This window comes from Rana temporaria, chromosome 1 (genome assembly GCF_905171775.1).
Source record: "Rana temporaria chromosome 1, aRanTem1.1, whole genome shotgun sequence".
NCBI lineage: Eukaryota > Metazoa > Chordata > Amphibia > Anura > Ranidae > Rana > Rana temporaria.
The window spans coordinates 406,569,415-406,586,141 of NC_053489.1; the positions used below are offsets into that span (position 1 = coordinate 406,569,415).

The window sequence follows — 16,727 nt, forward strand, 5'->3', positions numbered from 1 at the left end:
AAGAGGGAGCAATAAATGTCTTACAAAGAGCTAAGAGTGTAGATACTGTTAGATGGCATAGTACGAAGAATGGCAAGTGTCACCAAACCTGTGTTTCACCCATTTCCACCATTCTATTTGGTGTTGTAAGCTGAAGGTAACTATATGCATCTGTGAAAGCCTTCTTCAAAGGGAACCTATGGATTTCCCCTTTATAAGCAAAGCACACATTCTGTTCAGAGCAATATATTGTTTGTGTGCTTATGACACATGAAACACAGCAATGAGATTGAACTTCCTGTTATAATAAAGTGTATTCTCCGATTCTCCCATTTTACCCTTCCCCTCTCTTACAATGTGTCTTTTGTTCTTTTAACACAGATAGACTGACACCATGCAACCTCGAGGACCCTGATGCCCTGCACAGTGTCTGTGATGGAAGGGGGGGGCAGTTACTCACAGCCTGAGCTACAACACGGAGCCAGTGGAATGTGTTCAACAGCTGCTATGCAATACCAACCCAGCCAGTTGGAAATAGAGGTGAGGGTTCACTCTGCTGAATGTGATTCCACGCTGCTTGTTAAAGTTTTAATATTACACAAAACTCATTTTATAATTTATTTCATAAACAAAACCAAATATGTAAACTTTTGCCTTCTTGCCCATGAGGTTTGAAAGAATTTCTTACTTTTCTTTTGCAGGAAATATTTCAACTGCGATCGTACTAGCTGCTAGGTTTCGATGCAAGTAAGCATCAGTCTGTTTATGGGTATTTTTAGGAAGTTTAGCTAAAGGCAAACTTTTTTCTCCATAGAGCGGAGATGGATTAGATCCCCCGTCGGGTTTTTATTGCCTTATGTGCCTGCAACAGGGAGATTCACCCTCTCTATTTGTCCTGTCTAATATTTATCATTGAAAGTAAAATAAACCCCACATTTTGTGCTGTTCCCAGAAATGTATGGGGACAGTAGTTCTGGTGATCTGGGGGGCCCCAAGTGATTCCCCTAATTTGTAGGGAATTCCTCTTGCTTCCTATTTTGGCTATGGGACAGTTAATCAAGGTAAATCTCCCCAATGGAAAACAGATGGCAAAAAAAAGCATAACTGGGGTTATAACCCTCCTTTACTCTATCCCAATTAAAAAAAAATGTTTTGCCATAGTAGTTCTACTTTAAGTTGACACTTCATTTTCATTCTCTTTTTTTTTTTCCCCCAAGTTGAACATCTCAGTAATGAGTGCTTCTGAAAAGTTTGCTTTCTGCCTCCTAGAAGTACTTAAAAACAGTCTGCTCTTCACCCAGGTGTTGTATTAAGTCACTAGAAAACAGAGAAAGTCGTTTTTGCCAGAGGAGATATACAGGTATACAAACAAACTCTGCCCCTAGCAAACTTCCCCCCCACTTAGTTCTTCGTTAAAGAGACTTTCACTTTAAGAATACTTAAAACTGCTGACAGGTATGAAGTGTAGACACTCCTATTCACCAGAATATGCTGGGAATGTGATCTATGCTGGGACTGATAATTCCATTCAGTTCTAGTGAAAGCTGGAGTTCAGCTTTAACTGAAGCTTGCCCCTCTCCTTCCCCTTTTATGCATTCCTATTGGAGGGAGAAGGTCCATTGTAGCAATGGGTCAGTTGAAAATTATGTGAGAAGCCAAACTTCGTTGCTAGCTCTGACATTACAAAGTGTGGAAGCTTTACTTGCTCAGAGGTGCCGCTAAAGCTGGCTATACATGATTCAATTTTCATTCGAACTTTCAAAGAAAAATAGTTTGTGAGAACATTCTTTATTTTTATTGCCAGCATTGATTTAAATATTTTACTTTGAAAGCATTTAAAATGTGAATGGAATTTCAGGTGTATTTAAACGGCTTTCATTACAATATGTACAATTTTTCCTTAACAAAAAACAAATTCACAGTTAAAAATTAGTTCCAGAAACATTTTCCATCCTGCTTATTCTGATTTTTTTGCCACTATAGTCAAAAACAAAAGTTGTTTTGACTCCACTATTTATCAGAAAATCAAATGCAAGTTCCTAAGACAAAACATTTTGGAAAAAACTTCTGCTGATGTATGGCCAATTTAAGGTCCTGAAAGCTGTTTCAGGTTTGTGCCCCTCTGAGTACCTGTATACCAACTAGTAGCTTTTGGTATTCTTATATTGACCCCAGTCTCTTTTATAGTTAACTGGCTTGCATTTTCCTTACAGTTCATCATTTGTCTGCAGCTTGGATGCCTTTGTTCTACCTGGAAATCTGATCGAATTGTAATATTGCCTCCAGTTTTAGGTCCAATACCTCTTTGCACAATTATTATTACAAGTATTATGTATGTAGACCGTGCGCCATCTTCTACAAAACCCTTGGGTGTGAGGTGGTAAATTTTTTCAGAACCACTAGTAAATGTAAACTCCAAAAAGTTATTTTTTTTACTTTAATGCTTTCTCTTCATTAAGGTAAAAAAACTTCCAATACCAGTTCACCATACCCTCCTCCCTAAAACACTCTCTGAGCCCTCTCATGTTCTAGCGCTGTCCTGTCTGCAGCAATGCTGCTGTCAATCAAATCCTTTGAAGCGTGAACAGGAGGTTTGGAGCAGTGTGGATGTTTTCTGAACGTACACAGCGCAGCTTAGAACCCCCCCCCCCCCCTTCACTGGTGCCCCCTCAGCATGCAGCTTGCTGAGGGGGCACCCACAGGGAAGGAGGAGCAGACAGTGTTGGTTGGGGTACTCCAGGGAGGGGGTAAAGAACCTTTGCAATGACTTTAATATACCATCTACTAGTAACAATTATAATTTATATAAGGGTATTATTGGACATGTCAGTCCAAAGTGACCTTTAACGTGGAGTCATCATTTGGCTTTTCAAGTTTATTTTAAAGTTCCACAATAGGGGAACACAATAAGCTTGTTAATCACTGTCTGTTAAGTGAGCTTGATATCCAGACACTAATTATTGTAGCTGATAAAATAACATTTAAAAATGAGTTGTGTTATAAATTCAGCAGTCATATATACTTTATATATTCCACCACAGCCAAACATTTTGTTACAGACCTATTTGTGTAATTTTTTGTATTTATAATAATTGTAGCCATTTTACTTGAGTGGTTCTTTGGTTACTACATCATTCAAAAATCTAACACATATGAAATTTTGACTTTTACCTGGCCTACCAAGATCTTTTGTGATGTATTACCCAGCAAATGGTTGTATATTTATTTCACTCAGCACTTTTAGGTCAATATCTTTGGGAAGAATAAGTGCATTTTACTGAAAGCTTTTGGCGAAAACATTACTTTGGAAAGCTTTAAGTCTTCCTGCACGCTGTTTTGTTTTTTGTAAACGTTTCTTCTGAAAAGAGAAAAACAGTGTTGAAAACTCACCTAAGCTGCATTATTTCTAGGCAGTTTAGGTGAGTGGAGCAGAGTTTAGCATAGGGTGGATTTGATTTAAAGGGGTTGTAAAGGTAAAAGTTTTTTCACCTTAATGTATTGTATGTATTAGCGCCCCCCCCCTGTTTACTTGCCTGGCCCCTCGAAAGTCACGCGCCGTGAAGGCTTCTCAGCCATCTTCGTGGCTCATTCATTGGTTGATTGAAAGCAGCGCAGCCATTGGCTTGCGCTGCTGTCAATCACATCCAATGACGCGGCGTGCCGGGGAGCAGGGCCGAGTGATGCAGTGAGCGGCTATAGCCGCCAGCTGTATCACAGGAGTGCGCCCGCAAGGACTCAACACCATGCGAGCTCGCATCAAGGTTGGCGAGTTCTTGCGGGGGGGGGGGGGGGCAAGACAGCCTCCGAGGGATGCCAGAAGACCAGGTTTAGGGCCACTCTGTGCAAAACGAGCTGCACAGTGGAGGTAAGTATAACATGTTTGTTATTTAACAAGTCGATTTTAAATCCCTAGTAAAATGGCTTGATTTAAATTAACTCGATTTTAAATCATAATTTTTAAAGAGCAACTGTCATCTCTGTCCTGCGGTGGTTCCTTCTCTGACCTGCTGTTGACTCACCGACAGTCCCATTCACTTTAATGGGACGACTGGTGATACGGTAGTGACACAACAAGGTGAGGAATGTGGCTGCAGCAGGTGAGTGGATGCCCGCTAGCAGGTGCTGCCATGATGGATCTGAAATGACAAGTGCTCTTTAAATGTAATGCCGCGTACACACAATCATTTTTCGGCATGTAGAAAAAACAAAGTTTTTCCAACTTCATCATTAAAACGACGTTGCCCACACACCATCGTTTAAAAAAAATGCTCTATCAAAGCGCGGTGACGTACAACACGTACGACGGCACTATAAAGGGGAAGTTCCATGCGGACGATGTCACCCTTGGGGCTGCTTTAGCTGATTTTGTGTTGGTAAAAGACGATTCACGCTTTTATGTCTGTTACAGCGTGATGAATGTGCTTACTCCATTATGAACGGTAGTTTTACCAGAACGAGCGCTCCCGTCTCATAACTTGCTTCCAGAAAAGTAACCACATGACTTCAGAAAAGGAGTGGGGGTGGGAATTTAAAAAATAATGCCTGTCTCTAGCTAGTGCATGAGATATGTAAATAACCTGTCATTCTTAGCAAGGGGGAGGAACGGACAAAAGTTTTCTCCTGTTTGTCCGTTTATCTCACTGAAAAAAGAAAAGAGGATTTCTCAGAGCTGGATTAACTCTTTATGGCAAGACTGGGCACAGATGATAGGAAATCTTATACTCTACATTGTGACATCAAAAAAATAATAAAAAAATTTGGGTTTACATCCACTTTAAGTTTTTGTTTTATAGTAGAAACAATAAAATGAAAACCATACCCAAAAGTTTCCTTTAAAGTGTCCCAAATATCTGGAGCTGCCTTTAGCCCCACTACTACTGAATTTGTAAGATGTTTTGATTGGGCAAAGCTTTGACTTTTCCTGGAAGTCTTAAAATTTAGCTTGTTCCCTCCCTACCTTCACATATTGCTGTTGGATCACTATGATTAACACCTCAGTGGGTAATAGGAATGTGCTTGATGCAGCTTCAACACTACCAGGATGTGCAGAGCTTTATCCCAACAGGCTTGTGGGGATTCAGGCTTGTAGTAGAACTGTAGACTGCTTCTGGTAGGTATAGTCATCTCTAGGTGCCTGTAAAATATACTGGCTTGCAGCTTTTTTGGGGTTTTTTTTTTTTTTTTTAAGTTTTGCACTTTACATATCGGCTTCTGGGTAAACAGCAGGCTCAAAAGATATGGCATATCTAAGATCTTGTCACTGTTTGCTTAAAAGAATACACAGTAATGGCCCAAAAATCAATCTTGTGCTGTTGGCAAAAGAAGACCTGTTATGCTTGCCTATCTGGCAGCCTGTTTACTCCTGTCTTCACTCTGTTGAAGCAGAGAAGTTGGATGCCCTGTTCTGGCATCAGCTGACCCCTACTATCCCTAATGTATCCTGTAATAACTTATTTTGCAGGGATCTGCTTTTTGGGGTTTTTGACTTGTAGCCAGACCAAATAGGGCTGGGGAAAAAAATAGATTCAGTTTTTTTCCACTAGGACCAGTCATGAGGAGCTGCGGGCAGGGGCTTTTAGGAGAGGCTGCGGCTTCAGTCTAGTCCGCAAGGCCGAATGCTGCGGCCTTGCCTAAAAACTGCTGCCCACAGTTCCTCAGGACTGGCGCGGTGTCCCAAAAAAAAAAAAAAGAAAAAAAAAATCGATTTTGAATCGTAAATAGTTTTTTATTAAAAAATCGCAGATTTTTCTGGGCGGGAAAATCGCCCAGCCCTAAGAAAAAATAAAACAGATTTTTGTTCTAGGTAAATGCCAGAGAGCGAGACCCTATTAATGAGGCCTCTGTACTTGAATTCCGTAAACTGCATGTGGCCATTATTGTATATTTCCTATCTCCTCATTGGATTTGGTTTTTATTAGCATTATATAATGGAGAATATTACAGTTGATAAAGGCAGAGGCTAAATCAGAAAATCGAACTTCACCTATAAGAACAATTTCTGAATGTTCCGTCTAAAATAAAAGGAAGCAAGACACAATGAGGCTAACAGTCACTGAACAGATTTCCCAAGCATAATGTTTTAGTTCACTAGATATGATGAGGCAGCAGAGGCAACAACAGAAATGTTACTGTGACCCCCATTTTACCATTTCTTCTGTAGGCCTGACCAGCAGTATAGTGAATTTGTAGTCTTGCCTTGTTATGTTATGAGTAGGCAGAAAACTTTGTAGAGCCCAGCTCTGCAACTAAAGTGTCTGTATAGCCCCGGCGAGGCAGGTTCCTTTTATAATCCACCGAGCCGTATCCCCCTGGAGGGGGCATGTCCTGCTTCACCTTGGATGCAGCCATCTTCCCTTGCCTCGCCGGGGCTTTAGCGGTTATACTATGTTTGCTATGGGTATAGGAGTCATGGTGTATGGACTTTGGAAAGTTGGCAAGTGCAATAGAGAAAGGAGGTGACTATACATTGAAGAGCTAGAGAGTCGAATAGCACTGATGCCTTTAATCCAGGCAGAAAATGATAGGAGGGTGATACGGACTTTACGAAAACATTTGGAAGAGGAGGCCATTATTATGAAAGATATCCCAGGCTGGAAGGTTGGAGAATCTGTTTTTCATACAACCCGCTGGGTGCCCCCTATTTTAGATGAGCTGTACAACCTACGTTCCAAGGAAGATTTTGATAATGAACAACATGGTTTCAGGTGGTATGTTTGAACCCCCTCCATCTTGACTGCAGTTAGAACATAAACAAATAAAACTTTAATTTAAAAAAAAAAAAAAAGTGTCTGTATACCTAGGGTACATATTTGTAAGCTGTAGCATTTTTTTTTTTATGCATCTTACCCAGTTAATTTTCAGCGCACACAGTTTAGAGAAGATTGGTTCTTCACTCGACAAACACAAGCAGATTGGTGAAAAACCTCCCCCACCCTCCTCATTCCTTTTGTTTAGATTGCGTTTCCTTGCATCCAGCACTGTTCACTGTTTTGTTGTCTGAGGGGAAGTGAGTGGCCTGTGGTAGTTTTTGAAAATCAGTGCTGCGGGCTTGGGATGGCGGGGCAGTTCTGGAAAGTAGCCTTGAGTTGGGATTGTCGTAACATCAGATTTAGCGGCCCAATAATGCACTTTGAATTGCTCCTGGACATGAATGTCGAGGCCTGGGCAGCATGGACTTTCTCTGTACCCACTGGACCATAAAAGGAGAAACTAAGGTGACAATGGCTGTAACCAGTGCTCAGCCTGTGGTGGGTGAACGCTCTTCAGTGGCAGTGGTTTTGCCTTGGTCAGCAGTGCGACTGTGTTGGTTGCTTGGTCATGCAGTGTGTTATTTGGCACCTTCCCTTTCTTGGAGTTGGGCATTGCTTAGGAACGCTGCCTGATCAATTGTTTTAGAGGAACAATTGTCTGAAAAATCTTTTTTTCCACCCTCTGCCCCAACCTCTGCCTCAAATTTTTTAACAACATGCTGCAGACATTATAATGTTAAGTTGTCTTATTCACAAGCGTAGTAAACAGCTGACAGCAAGTGAAAAATTCTACTTTAAGGAAGGCTTTTCTTGATACTATAAGAAACGGAAATGGTGTCTACCTTCCAGTAATTTGGAGTGTGCTTATAGAGTTGCTTCTAAAGCCAGGGTTTTTGCTATGTGTCCACCTTCTCAAAGTAACCCTCCTTGTGCTTTGACTTAGGAGGAGGAAAATTTAAGATACAGACAGTAAGGCAGGCCACACACAATGCAAATTTCTTTCCTGCAACCACAGGGAAGCTGTCCCCGCCAGGAGAAGACTATTGGTTGGATCTCGATATGCCAGTCCTAGAGGCTGCAGGCACAGAAAGGAATAAGGAGAATATTGAGGCAGTAATGGAGGAAGCTGTTGAAGTTTTTCCTCCTATATTGTCACTTTGTTGAAAAGGGAGCTTCATGCAACATTCTTGCTAATGTTGAAATGCTCATTGCCTCTGTCCAAAAAAGCCTTGGCATTGTGCAACCTGTCATGTACTTTAAAAAGCATCATGTGGGACTGTGACCCTCATTCTCGCACTGACTACGTTTGACTGCCCACAGCGGTATTACCCTGATGGTCATGTGTACTCCACGCTAGGTGGCTCTTTTCGACGTGTCTCTGGATAGCTATGTTCATGCTTGCGCACCTGGCCCATGTTGCTGTTGAGATATCTGACCATTCACCAAACTTTTTAGACACACCTCGTACAGTATTGCACCTTGAAATCCTTTTAGTTAGTGTGAAAACTGAAACTTTGGTCCCAGAGATTACTCTGTACCTCACATTCTGACCTTCATACAATCGGGTTTTGACCAGAAATTGGCCTTTAATACTCTTAAAGGTTCGGTCTTGTCCTTTACCCATTCCTTTTCAAAAGCCTCCCGCTTCCCTGTCCCGTGTAAAAACTTCAAGGAGTATCCTGTATTAAGTCTCCTTTACAGCACCCTGTGCTTACTTGGGTTCTTAAAGGGGTTGTAATGGAATTTTTTTTTCCCCTAAATAGTTTCCTTTATTTTAGTGCAGTCCTCCTTCACTTACCTCATCCTTCGATTTTGCTTTTAAATGTCCTTATTTCTTCTGAGAAATCCTCACTTCCTGTTCTTCTGTCTGTCACTACACACCGTAATGCGAGGAATCTTCCTGGTGTGGAGAAAGCCTCTTGAGGGGGGAGGGGGTGAGCAGGCAAGTCAGGATGCTCTCTAACACACAGCTTGTTTCTCTATCTGCAAAGTAGAGAGTGTCCTGACTTGCCTGCTCGCCCCCTCAAGAGGCTTTCTCCACACCAGGGAGAAAGCCTCGCATTACGGTGTGTAGTTACAGACAGAAGAACAGGAAGTGAGGATTTCTCAGAAGAAATAAGGACATTTAAAAGCAAAATCAAAGGATGAGGTAAGTGAAGGAGGACTGCACTAAGGTTAAGGAAGCTATTTAGGGGGGGGGGAAATCTTTTACAACCCCTTTAACTTTGACCAGCTACCTTGTGAACCTATAGGGGATATTCATTTAGAGCAGTGGTCTCCAAACTGTGGCCCGTGAGCCGGATGCCCTTTACTTGCCTTTATCCAGCCCTTGAGGCACTATTCCACTCACTGATAAGAGATGCTATTCATTCCACTGACACCAATGATAAAGCACGATTTCTCCCACTGATACTAATGATGTGGTACTATTCCTTTTATTGATCCCAAAGAATGGGCGCCATTCCTCCCACCAGTACCAAATTTGGCACACTATTTCTCCTTCTGTTGACCATGGGGTGCTATGTACTTGTTTTACTCCCACTGACCACTAAGCCTGAGGCATTACTAACATTGACTAGAGAAGGTATCTCTAAACTATGCCCCTCCAGCTGTTGAGAAAATCTACATCCCATGAGGAGTGGTAAAACTCTCACATTGACTGACAGACTAGGCATGATGGGAATTGTAGTTCCTGTACAACTGGAGGGCCATAGTTTGGAGACCCCTGGACTAGAGGATCTCTACAGTTAAGCAGCTTTTTTGGTTCGCTATCATGTTTGTCAGACATGTTTTTGAACTGACGGCCCTTAGCTCCTCCCATCCCTCTGCCCTGCTCCTAAGCACCCAAGGAAATCTCTTTACATTGCCTGGACATAGTTGTAACTATTAGGGAATACCTCAAGGCTACTGGTCCCATCAGATGGATGGATTCCCTGTTAGTTCTGTTCTCTGGACCTAGCAAGGGACACTCTGATTCAAAGTCCACCATTGCATGATGGGTACATCATTTGAATGCAAGAGCTTGCCTTCTGAAAGCGAAATCTCCTCCTGTGCTTTTACATGCCCATAGCATCAAAGCAGAGGAAGTTTTCTGGGCATTTTGGCACCAAGCCTCTGAAGCCCAGTTGTGTAAGACCCACCACCTAGTCTTCTGTTCATATTTTTTCAAAGTTTTACATGGTAGGCATCTTCTGCTGATGAAGATTCTGTCTGAAAGGTTTTTGCAGCAACTCTGAGGTTGGGTCTTCTGACCCTTGTTGTGGGGTTTGTTGACACAATTGTGCCCACCCTTCTTCTTTATTGCTTGAGGTAGTACCATGTTGCATGAATTTTATGCTTACATCCTGTACTGTATGATTAAGATGCAATGAATTTTGACTTGCCTGCAAATTCTACATCTTGAAATACAGTACAGGCCACAGGCCACCACAGGTCTCCAGGAATGCAGACCTATCATTTGAGGTTTCTGGAAACATTAAAAGTCAAATGGACTGCAAAGCTGAGGCACTTTAAGCCCCCATTCACATTGTAACGCCGCGTACGCGGCGTATTTTGCCGCGATTAGGTTACTTTTTTTTTTTTTTTTTACACAAAGAATTGCCATTGATGTCTATGGCCGAACGCCAATGCCGCCTGAAAAAAAGGGTCCGGTACTTGTTTTCAGGCGGCAGGCGTACGGCGTTTATGAGATGTGAACCATCTCATAGACATCAATGGCAATTCTCCCCTCCAGCGGCACGAGCGTCGGGCGTTTTGTCGCCAAGGTGTAAATGGAGCCTAAGAAGAGCCAGGGATGGCAACATCCTTGCCATGACCCTTCCTTTACTAGCAACCTGCATTTCAAGAAATGTAGATATCTGGGTGAAATTTTTATATATAATAATGTTTGATTTTAACTTTGTAAGAAACAAGTGTCAGAAAAAGGTTTAGACTTTAAAGTGGTTGTAAGCCCTTAGAGCCCTTTTAACACTGTGCCGCCCATAGCGTCGACAGTAAAACGCATTTACCCCCCACTAGCGCTGCTGTCAATCGCATCCAATGATGTGGTGTGCCGGGGGCAAGGCTGAGTGATACAGTGAGTGGCTATGGCCGCCGGCTGTATCACAGGAGCACGCCCGCAAGAACTCATCACCATGTGAGCTCGCATGGCGGTAGAGTCCACCTGTAGAGTAGAGGTAGACCGATATGGGTTTTTCTCTGGCCATGCTGATATTTAGAAATTGGGGCGGCCGATATATGATGCCGATTTTTGTGGCCGATTTATTTTAGGCTGATTAAAAAAAAAAAAAAACAACCACCTCACCCACTCCACTCCTTCCTGCTTACTCCTGTCACTCTAGCACACACTTGATGTCCTCAGGACAGATGGCACTGGTTTGGAACTGGCAGGTAGCACTATTGGCACTAGCAGGTGGCACTGGTTTGTACCTGACAGATGGCACTGGCTGGCATTGGCAGGTGGCACTGGTTTGGAACTGACAGATGGCACTAGCAGGTGGCACTATTGGCACTGGCAGGTGGCACTGGTTTGGAACTGACAGATGGCACTAATTGGCACTGGCAGGTGGCACTGATTGGCACTGGCAGGTGGCACTGGTTTGGAACTGACAGATGGCAGTGGAACTGGCAATTGGAACTGGGTGGCGCTGGTTGGCACTGGCGGGTGACACTGGTTGGCACTGGCGGGTGACACTGGTTGGCACTGGCGGGTGGCACTGATTGGCGGTGGCACTGATTGGCGGTGGCACTGACAGATGGCACTGGCAGGTTTCACACTAAGCCAAGTGTAACTAACTGTGTGAAACTAACGGAGAGGAGAGAGAGAGGAGCTGTCAGCTCGATGTCGGGGGTGGGCGGGACCCAGCAGCTAAATTACACCAGCCAATGATTGCGCTGCTTTAGAAAGGGGCGGGTCCCCATACACGTAGCGGCCTGCCCAGATACCATCGAATGGGCTGGTGTAATATAGCTGCTGGGTCCTGCCCACCCCGGCCGGGTCCTGCCCACACCCGACATCAAGCTGACAGCTCCTCTCTCTCTCTCTCTCTCTCTCCTCTCTGTTACTTGTCAGTTTCACACTCAGCGCGGCGCTGAGTGGAGAAGGGAGGAGGAACGACGGTCAGTGTAAAATATCAGCCTAATTTTTGATAATAATCGTCCGATGCTGATTTATCAAAAATGGCCAAATATCGGCCGATATATCTGCCCACCTCTAGTGATGAGTTCTTGCAAAGGGCGAGCTGAGACAGCCGCTGAGGGACCCCAGAGGACGTGGATCGGGGCCACTCTGTGCAAAACGAGCTGCACAGTGGAGGTAAGTATAACATGTTTGTTATTTAACTACTTCCATACAGGGCACTTACGCACCTTCCCGCCCAAGCCAATTTTCAGCTTTTTGTAAATAAGTACGTTTTTCTCTTTCAATTACGGGCACTGATATGGCGGCACTGATGGGCACCGATGAGGTGGCACTGATGGGCATCGATGAGGTAGTAGTGATGGGCATCGATGAGGTAGTAGTGATGGGCATCGATGAGGTAGTAGTGATGGGCATCGATGAGGTAGTAGTGATGGGCATCGATGAGGTAGTAGTGATGGGCATCGATGAGGTAGTAGTGATGGGCATCGATGAGGTAGTAGTGATGGGCATCGATGAGGTAGTAGTGATGGGCATCGATGAGGTAGTAGTGATGGGCACCGATGAGGTAGTAGTGATGGGCACCGATGAGGTAGTAGTGATGGGCACCGATGAGGTAGTAGTGATGGGCACCGATGAGGTAGTAGTGATGGGCACCGATGAGGTAGTAGTGATGGGCACCGATGAGGTAGTAGTGATGGGCACCGATGAGGTAGTAGTGATGGGCACCGATGAGGTAGTAGTGATGGGCACCGATGAGGTAGTAGTGATGGGCACCGATGAGGTAGTAGTGATGGGCACCGATGAGGTAGTAGTGATAGGGGGCGCTGGTATGCGGCACTGATGGGCGCTGGTATGCGGCACTGATGGGCGCTGGTATGCGGCACTGATGGGCGCTGGTATGCGGCACTGATGGGCACTCATTGGCGGCACTGAAGGGCACTCATTGGCGGCACTGAAGGGCACTCATTGGCGGCACTGAAGGGTACTCATTGGCGGCACTGAAGGGCACTCATAGGCGGCACTGGGCACTCATAGGCGGCACATATGAGCACTCATGGGCGGCAGATATGGGTGGCACTGATGGGTACTTATGGGTGGCACTGATGGGTACTTATGGGTGGCACTGATGGGTACTTATGGGTGGCACTGATGGGTACTTATGGGTGGCACTGATGGGCACTGATAGGTGAGCACTGGGCATGGATTGGCACTGGGGTGGCACTGATGGACACTGTGGGGTGGCACTGATGGATCCATGTTGCCAATCGGTGCCCATTTGTGGGCACTGATTGGCATCTTTTTTTTATTTATATTTTTTTTACTATTTTTTTACCCCTTTTTTTTATTCCCTGGTGGTCTAGTGTGGGCTTCCCTGGTGGTCCAGTGTGGTGATCCGAGGGGGAGCTGCGCTGATAAACAATCGGCGCGAACCCCCCCTGTCAGGAGAGCCGCCAATCGGCTCTCCTCTACTCGCTTTCCCTACACGTGGCTACAGTTTTACTACCTTCACTGACTAGAGACGCGGCTGCTGTTTAGACAACTTGCCGTTACTGGGAGCCGGGAATCTGGAGTGTGGTGAGCCTATACCAACTGAGCACACCCCTCAGGCCCGCCGTGACCGCCTAGCACTGCAGAGCCAACTAAACACTGATGTTTGCTGTGATTTGTTTGAAGCTGACTTTTAATTTTTTACATGCGAGTTTAATGAATGAAGTGTTACTGTGATTTTGAATTAAACTGGTGGTACAATCTTACACTATTGGAGCACTTATTTTGTTTTCATGTACATTATCGCGGCATTATCACGGTGGTCCAGCTGAGATTTGTTTATCCATTTGTGGGATCATACACAAGTGATTTAGCCTAACATGAGAGTGAAAGACAAATCCGTCTGGTGAGTGCGTTTTTCAGAGGGGAGTTATCACAGCACGGTGGTGAGGTGGAAGGTTCACAGAATAAGGAATTTTATCATCAAATTTGTTCATCAATTTTTTATGGACTTTATATCACTTGTCACGTGGTGTTATTGAGTTTATGTGTTATTGTTTATTATTATATTAGCGCTGCAATCTTCTTACACCTATTTAGGTTACGTTTTTTCTTTTTAATTGTTCATTCACTAAGTAGCAGCTGTAGTTTATTTTTGGGTTTTTACCAGCACTGGGATTGGCTATATATACCGTAATTGGTTCACTGTACTGTACTACAAATAGTATGGTTTACATAGCAGCATTGATACAAATGCACTAAAGACCATGCCACATCACAGCCAATTGAGCTGGTTGGCTTTTGCGACTTTCTTGCCTATGTAACTTAGAAAGCAAACCGTAGAAAAGTAACAGGCTAACATTGCTGCTGTATAGCATTACCACAGAACTCCAGGAAAACTAAAAGCCTTCCCTTGCAGCGTTGCTGCTTCTATGGTACAAGCTTTTACTGCTCAATTGAGTCTAGGGGTTTGGGAATAGCAGTTTCTGCTAGACTTGTCCCTGCAGGCTCTTCCTCCCTGCGCTTCAGCTGTCTAAGGTCATCTGACGTCAATAAGACCAATGCAGGGACCATAGCCCTGCACTGGCTGTGAGGGTAACGACGGACAGTCCACTGACTGAGCAGAGGGGAGTGCCCTTTTCCAAGGGAGTGGAGGATCATGTAGGTAAAAGTGCCATTACCCCCTCAACAGAAACAAGCAATGGGAGAAGTATCATTGCAAATATTAGGAAAGTTTGGGACTTTAAATGAAGCACATGGGGAAAAGTGCTTCCATCCCGGGTAATGGTAATAAAAAAAGGGGAATTTTGAACTTTAAATGAAGCAACTGACCGATTTAGGGTTGGGTACAAAATAAACAATTTTTTTTTTTTGCATGGGTGCATAATATGTATCACATGTATGAGGGTGGCATGTGCAACTGCACATAGTATCACATGTTTGTGGGTGGCATGTAAAACCGCACATAATAGAAACCGACATTGAAACATGAACATAGTAACAGGTCATTAGCACAAGATAATGCAATAAAATTGTCAAACGGTATGGATAATAATGTACACATATAGACTGGGCAGCACAGAGCAAACTATTGAGAAATAGATGAAAAATGATATGAGTCAAAAATGATTGGATATATCTGAATATAATACTATTTGGCATAAAGCTACATCCTTGAATCTGACGCGTTTCGTGTAAAAAACACTTCCTCAGGGGCGGATGCCATAGGGTATCTGTAATAACAGAATAGTATGCAGTCAAATGGTTGACTAAGTATAATCAAAAAAGGACAAAAATGCAGATTCTGGTATGCATGGGGGCTGGACCGAATAGGCTGTCCGTTCGGGAGCTGAGGTGATTAAATGCCTAGTACGGGGCAGCGTGCACAGGTGTCATCCCCAGATCACAGGTTGCCATCTCCATGGTGTAACCAAGTGATTGGTAAGAGTAGTGAGTGAATGTATGTATTGGATATATAAATCCATTAGAATGGAGCAACAGGTGAGAAAAGAGAAAAATTATAAAAAGAAAAGGGGTGTTGTTAATGAAACCAGGGAGTGTATAAATGTGATGGTGTGGTGACATAAAACACCACAGGAGAGTAAAGGTGATAAGAGAGTAAAGCTTGGAGGGTGTGATTAGAAGAATCTCAATCGCCAAATGTAGTGAATTATAAGTAAGAGACTTGAAGCCTTGTGAGGGAATTCCATGATCACCTAGGTGAAGAGAATAAGAGTAAAAAGTGCAAACTTGCACTGGGATCATGGAATATTTACCTTGTATGAAAGTACTGGGAAGCAAGTTCTCAAGGCTCCAGCGTCCATCTGTGTATGGCAAAAAGCTCTGTGTGTGCACCTTATATGCATCCCGCACGTCCACCAGGCTATCACCAGCGTCACGCTAACCTGACAGTGCGTAGGGCGGGGCTTCAGACTGGGCCGCGATTGACCTGCCCAGAACTGATGCCAACCAGCCCCACTGAGTCAGTTGGAATGGAAAAATCTCACTCCCGTAATGACGCCCACCAGTGAAGTCAATAGGAGGAGCGGTGCGTGGTGCCGATGCACCCGCCCAATCCCCCACGCCCTCCCAAAGGGGAAAGGGAGGATACACATGGCGCATCGCAGCTCCTGAATTCTGACCGTTAAAGGCCCAGATTACCCACATTAAATCCCAGCGTTCGGTTGTTTTTTTTTTATTTGAAGTATCATTGCAAGGGAGGACTTAGTTTTCTTAGAGTTCACCTTTTAACATCCTAAATAGGGCTGACTGAACATTTCTAATATTTTTAGCCTTTCTCTCCTAATAAAGTGGAACTATAGGCAAAACCTTGTTTTTTTCATCTTGGACAGAGCAAGGGAGCGTTGTAGCCCCTGTCAGGATTTTTCCTCCCATCTGTGTCCTATTGCAGAAATCTACCTTCACTTCCTGTCTCATAGCCAAACAGAAAGTGAGAAAATGCTGCAAATTCCTTGGGGGACCCCCCCAGGTCACCAGAACTAATGTCCCCATTGGAAGATTTCCGCTCTATTACTTTTCTGGGGACAACCCGAAATTTGGGATTTTCTTTTACATTCAGTTTCAATAATAATGATAAACGGGACAAATGGAGAGGGTGAATCTCCCTAACAGGGGCACAGACAGCAATAAGAAATGACAGGTGTTCATCACTATGTCCAAGAAAAAAAAAAAGGTTTTGCCTTTTAGTTAATTTTATTTTTTATTTTTATTTTCAGTTTCAGTTTAAAATGGAAATTAAAGGCAAAACATTTTTGTATAGATATAAAAAATGATACCCTTTTCCCATTTTTTTTTTTTTTTCATAAGTGATCGCGTTCTCTCTGTTCTCAGCTGCATAAGAGCTGGAGGGT

General features: G+C 43.8%; 1 protein-coding gene across 4 annotated transcripts in view; it reads left to right on the forward strand.

The window, feature by feature from the left end:
- SBNO2 (strawberry notch homolog 2) overlaps nt 1–16,727 on the forward strand; it is a 149,208-nt gene that overhangs the window by 36,064 nt on the left and 96,417 nt on the right. For 2 of the 4 annotated variants that reach the window (XM_040323911.1, XM_040323933.1), the window contains exon 2: nt 361–519. In XM_040323911.1, coding sequence (XP_040179845.1) covers nt 394–519 — 126 coding nt within the window. In that variant the 5' untranslated portion in view covers nt 361–393. Of the gene's footprint in view, nt 1–360; nt 520–680; nt 727–16,727 lie in introns of those variants that run through there. The other 2 variants (XM_040323925.1, XM_040323919.1) reach the window with 2 other exon arrangements.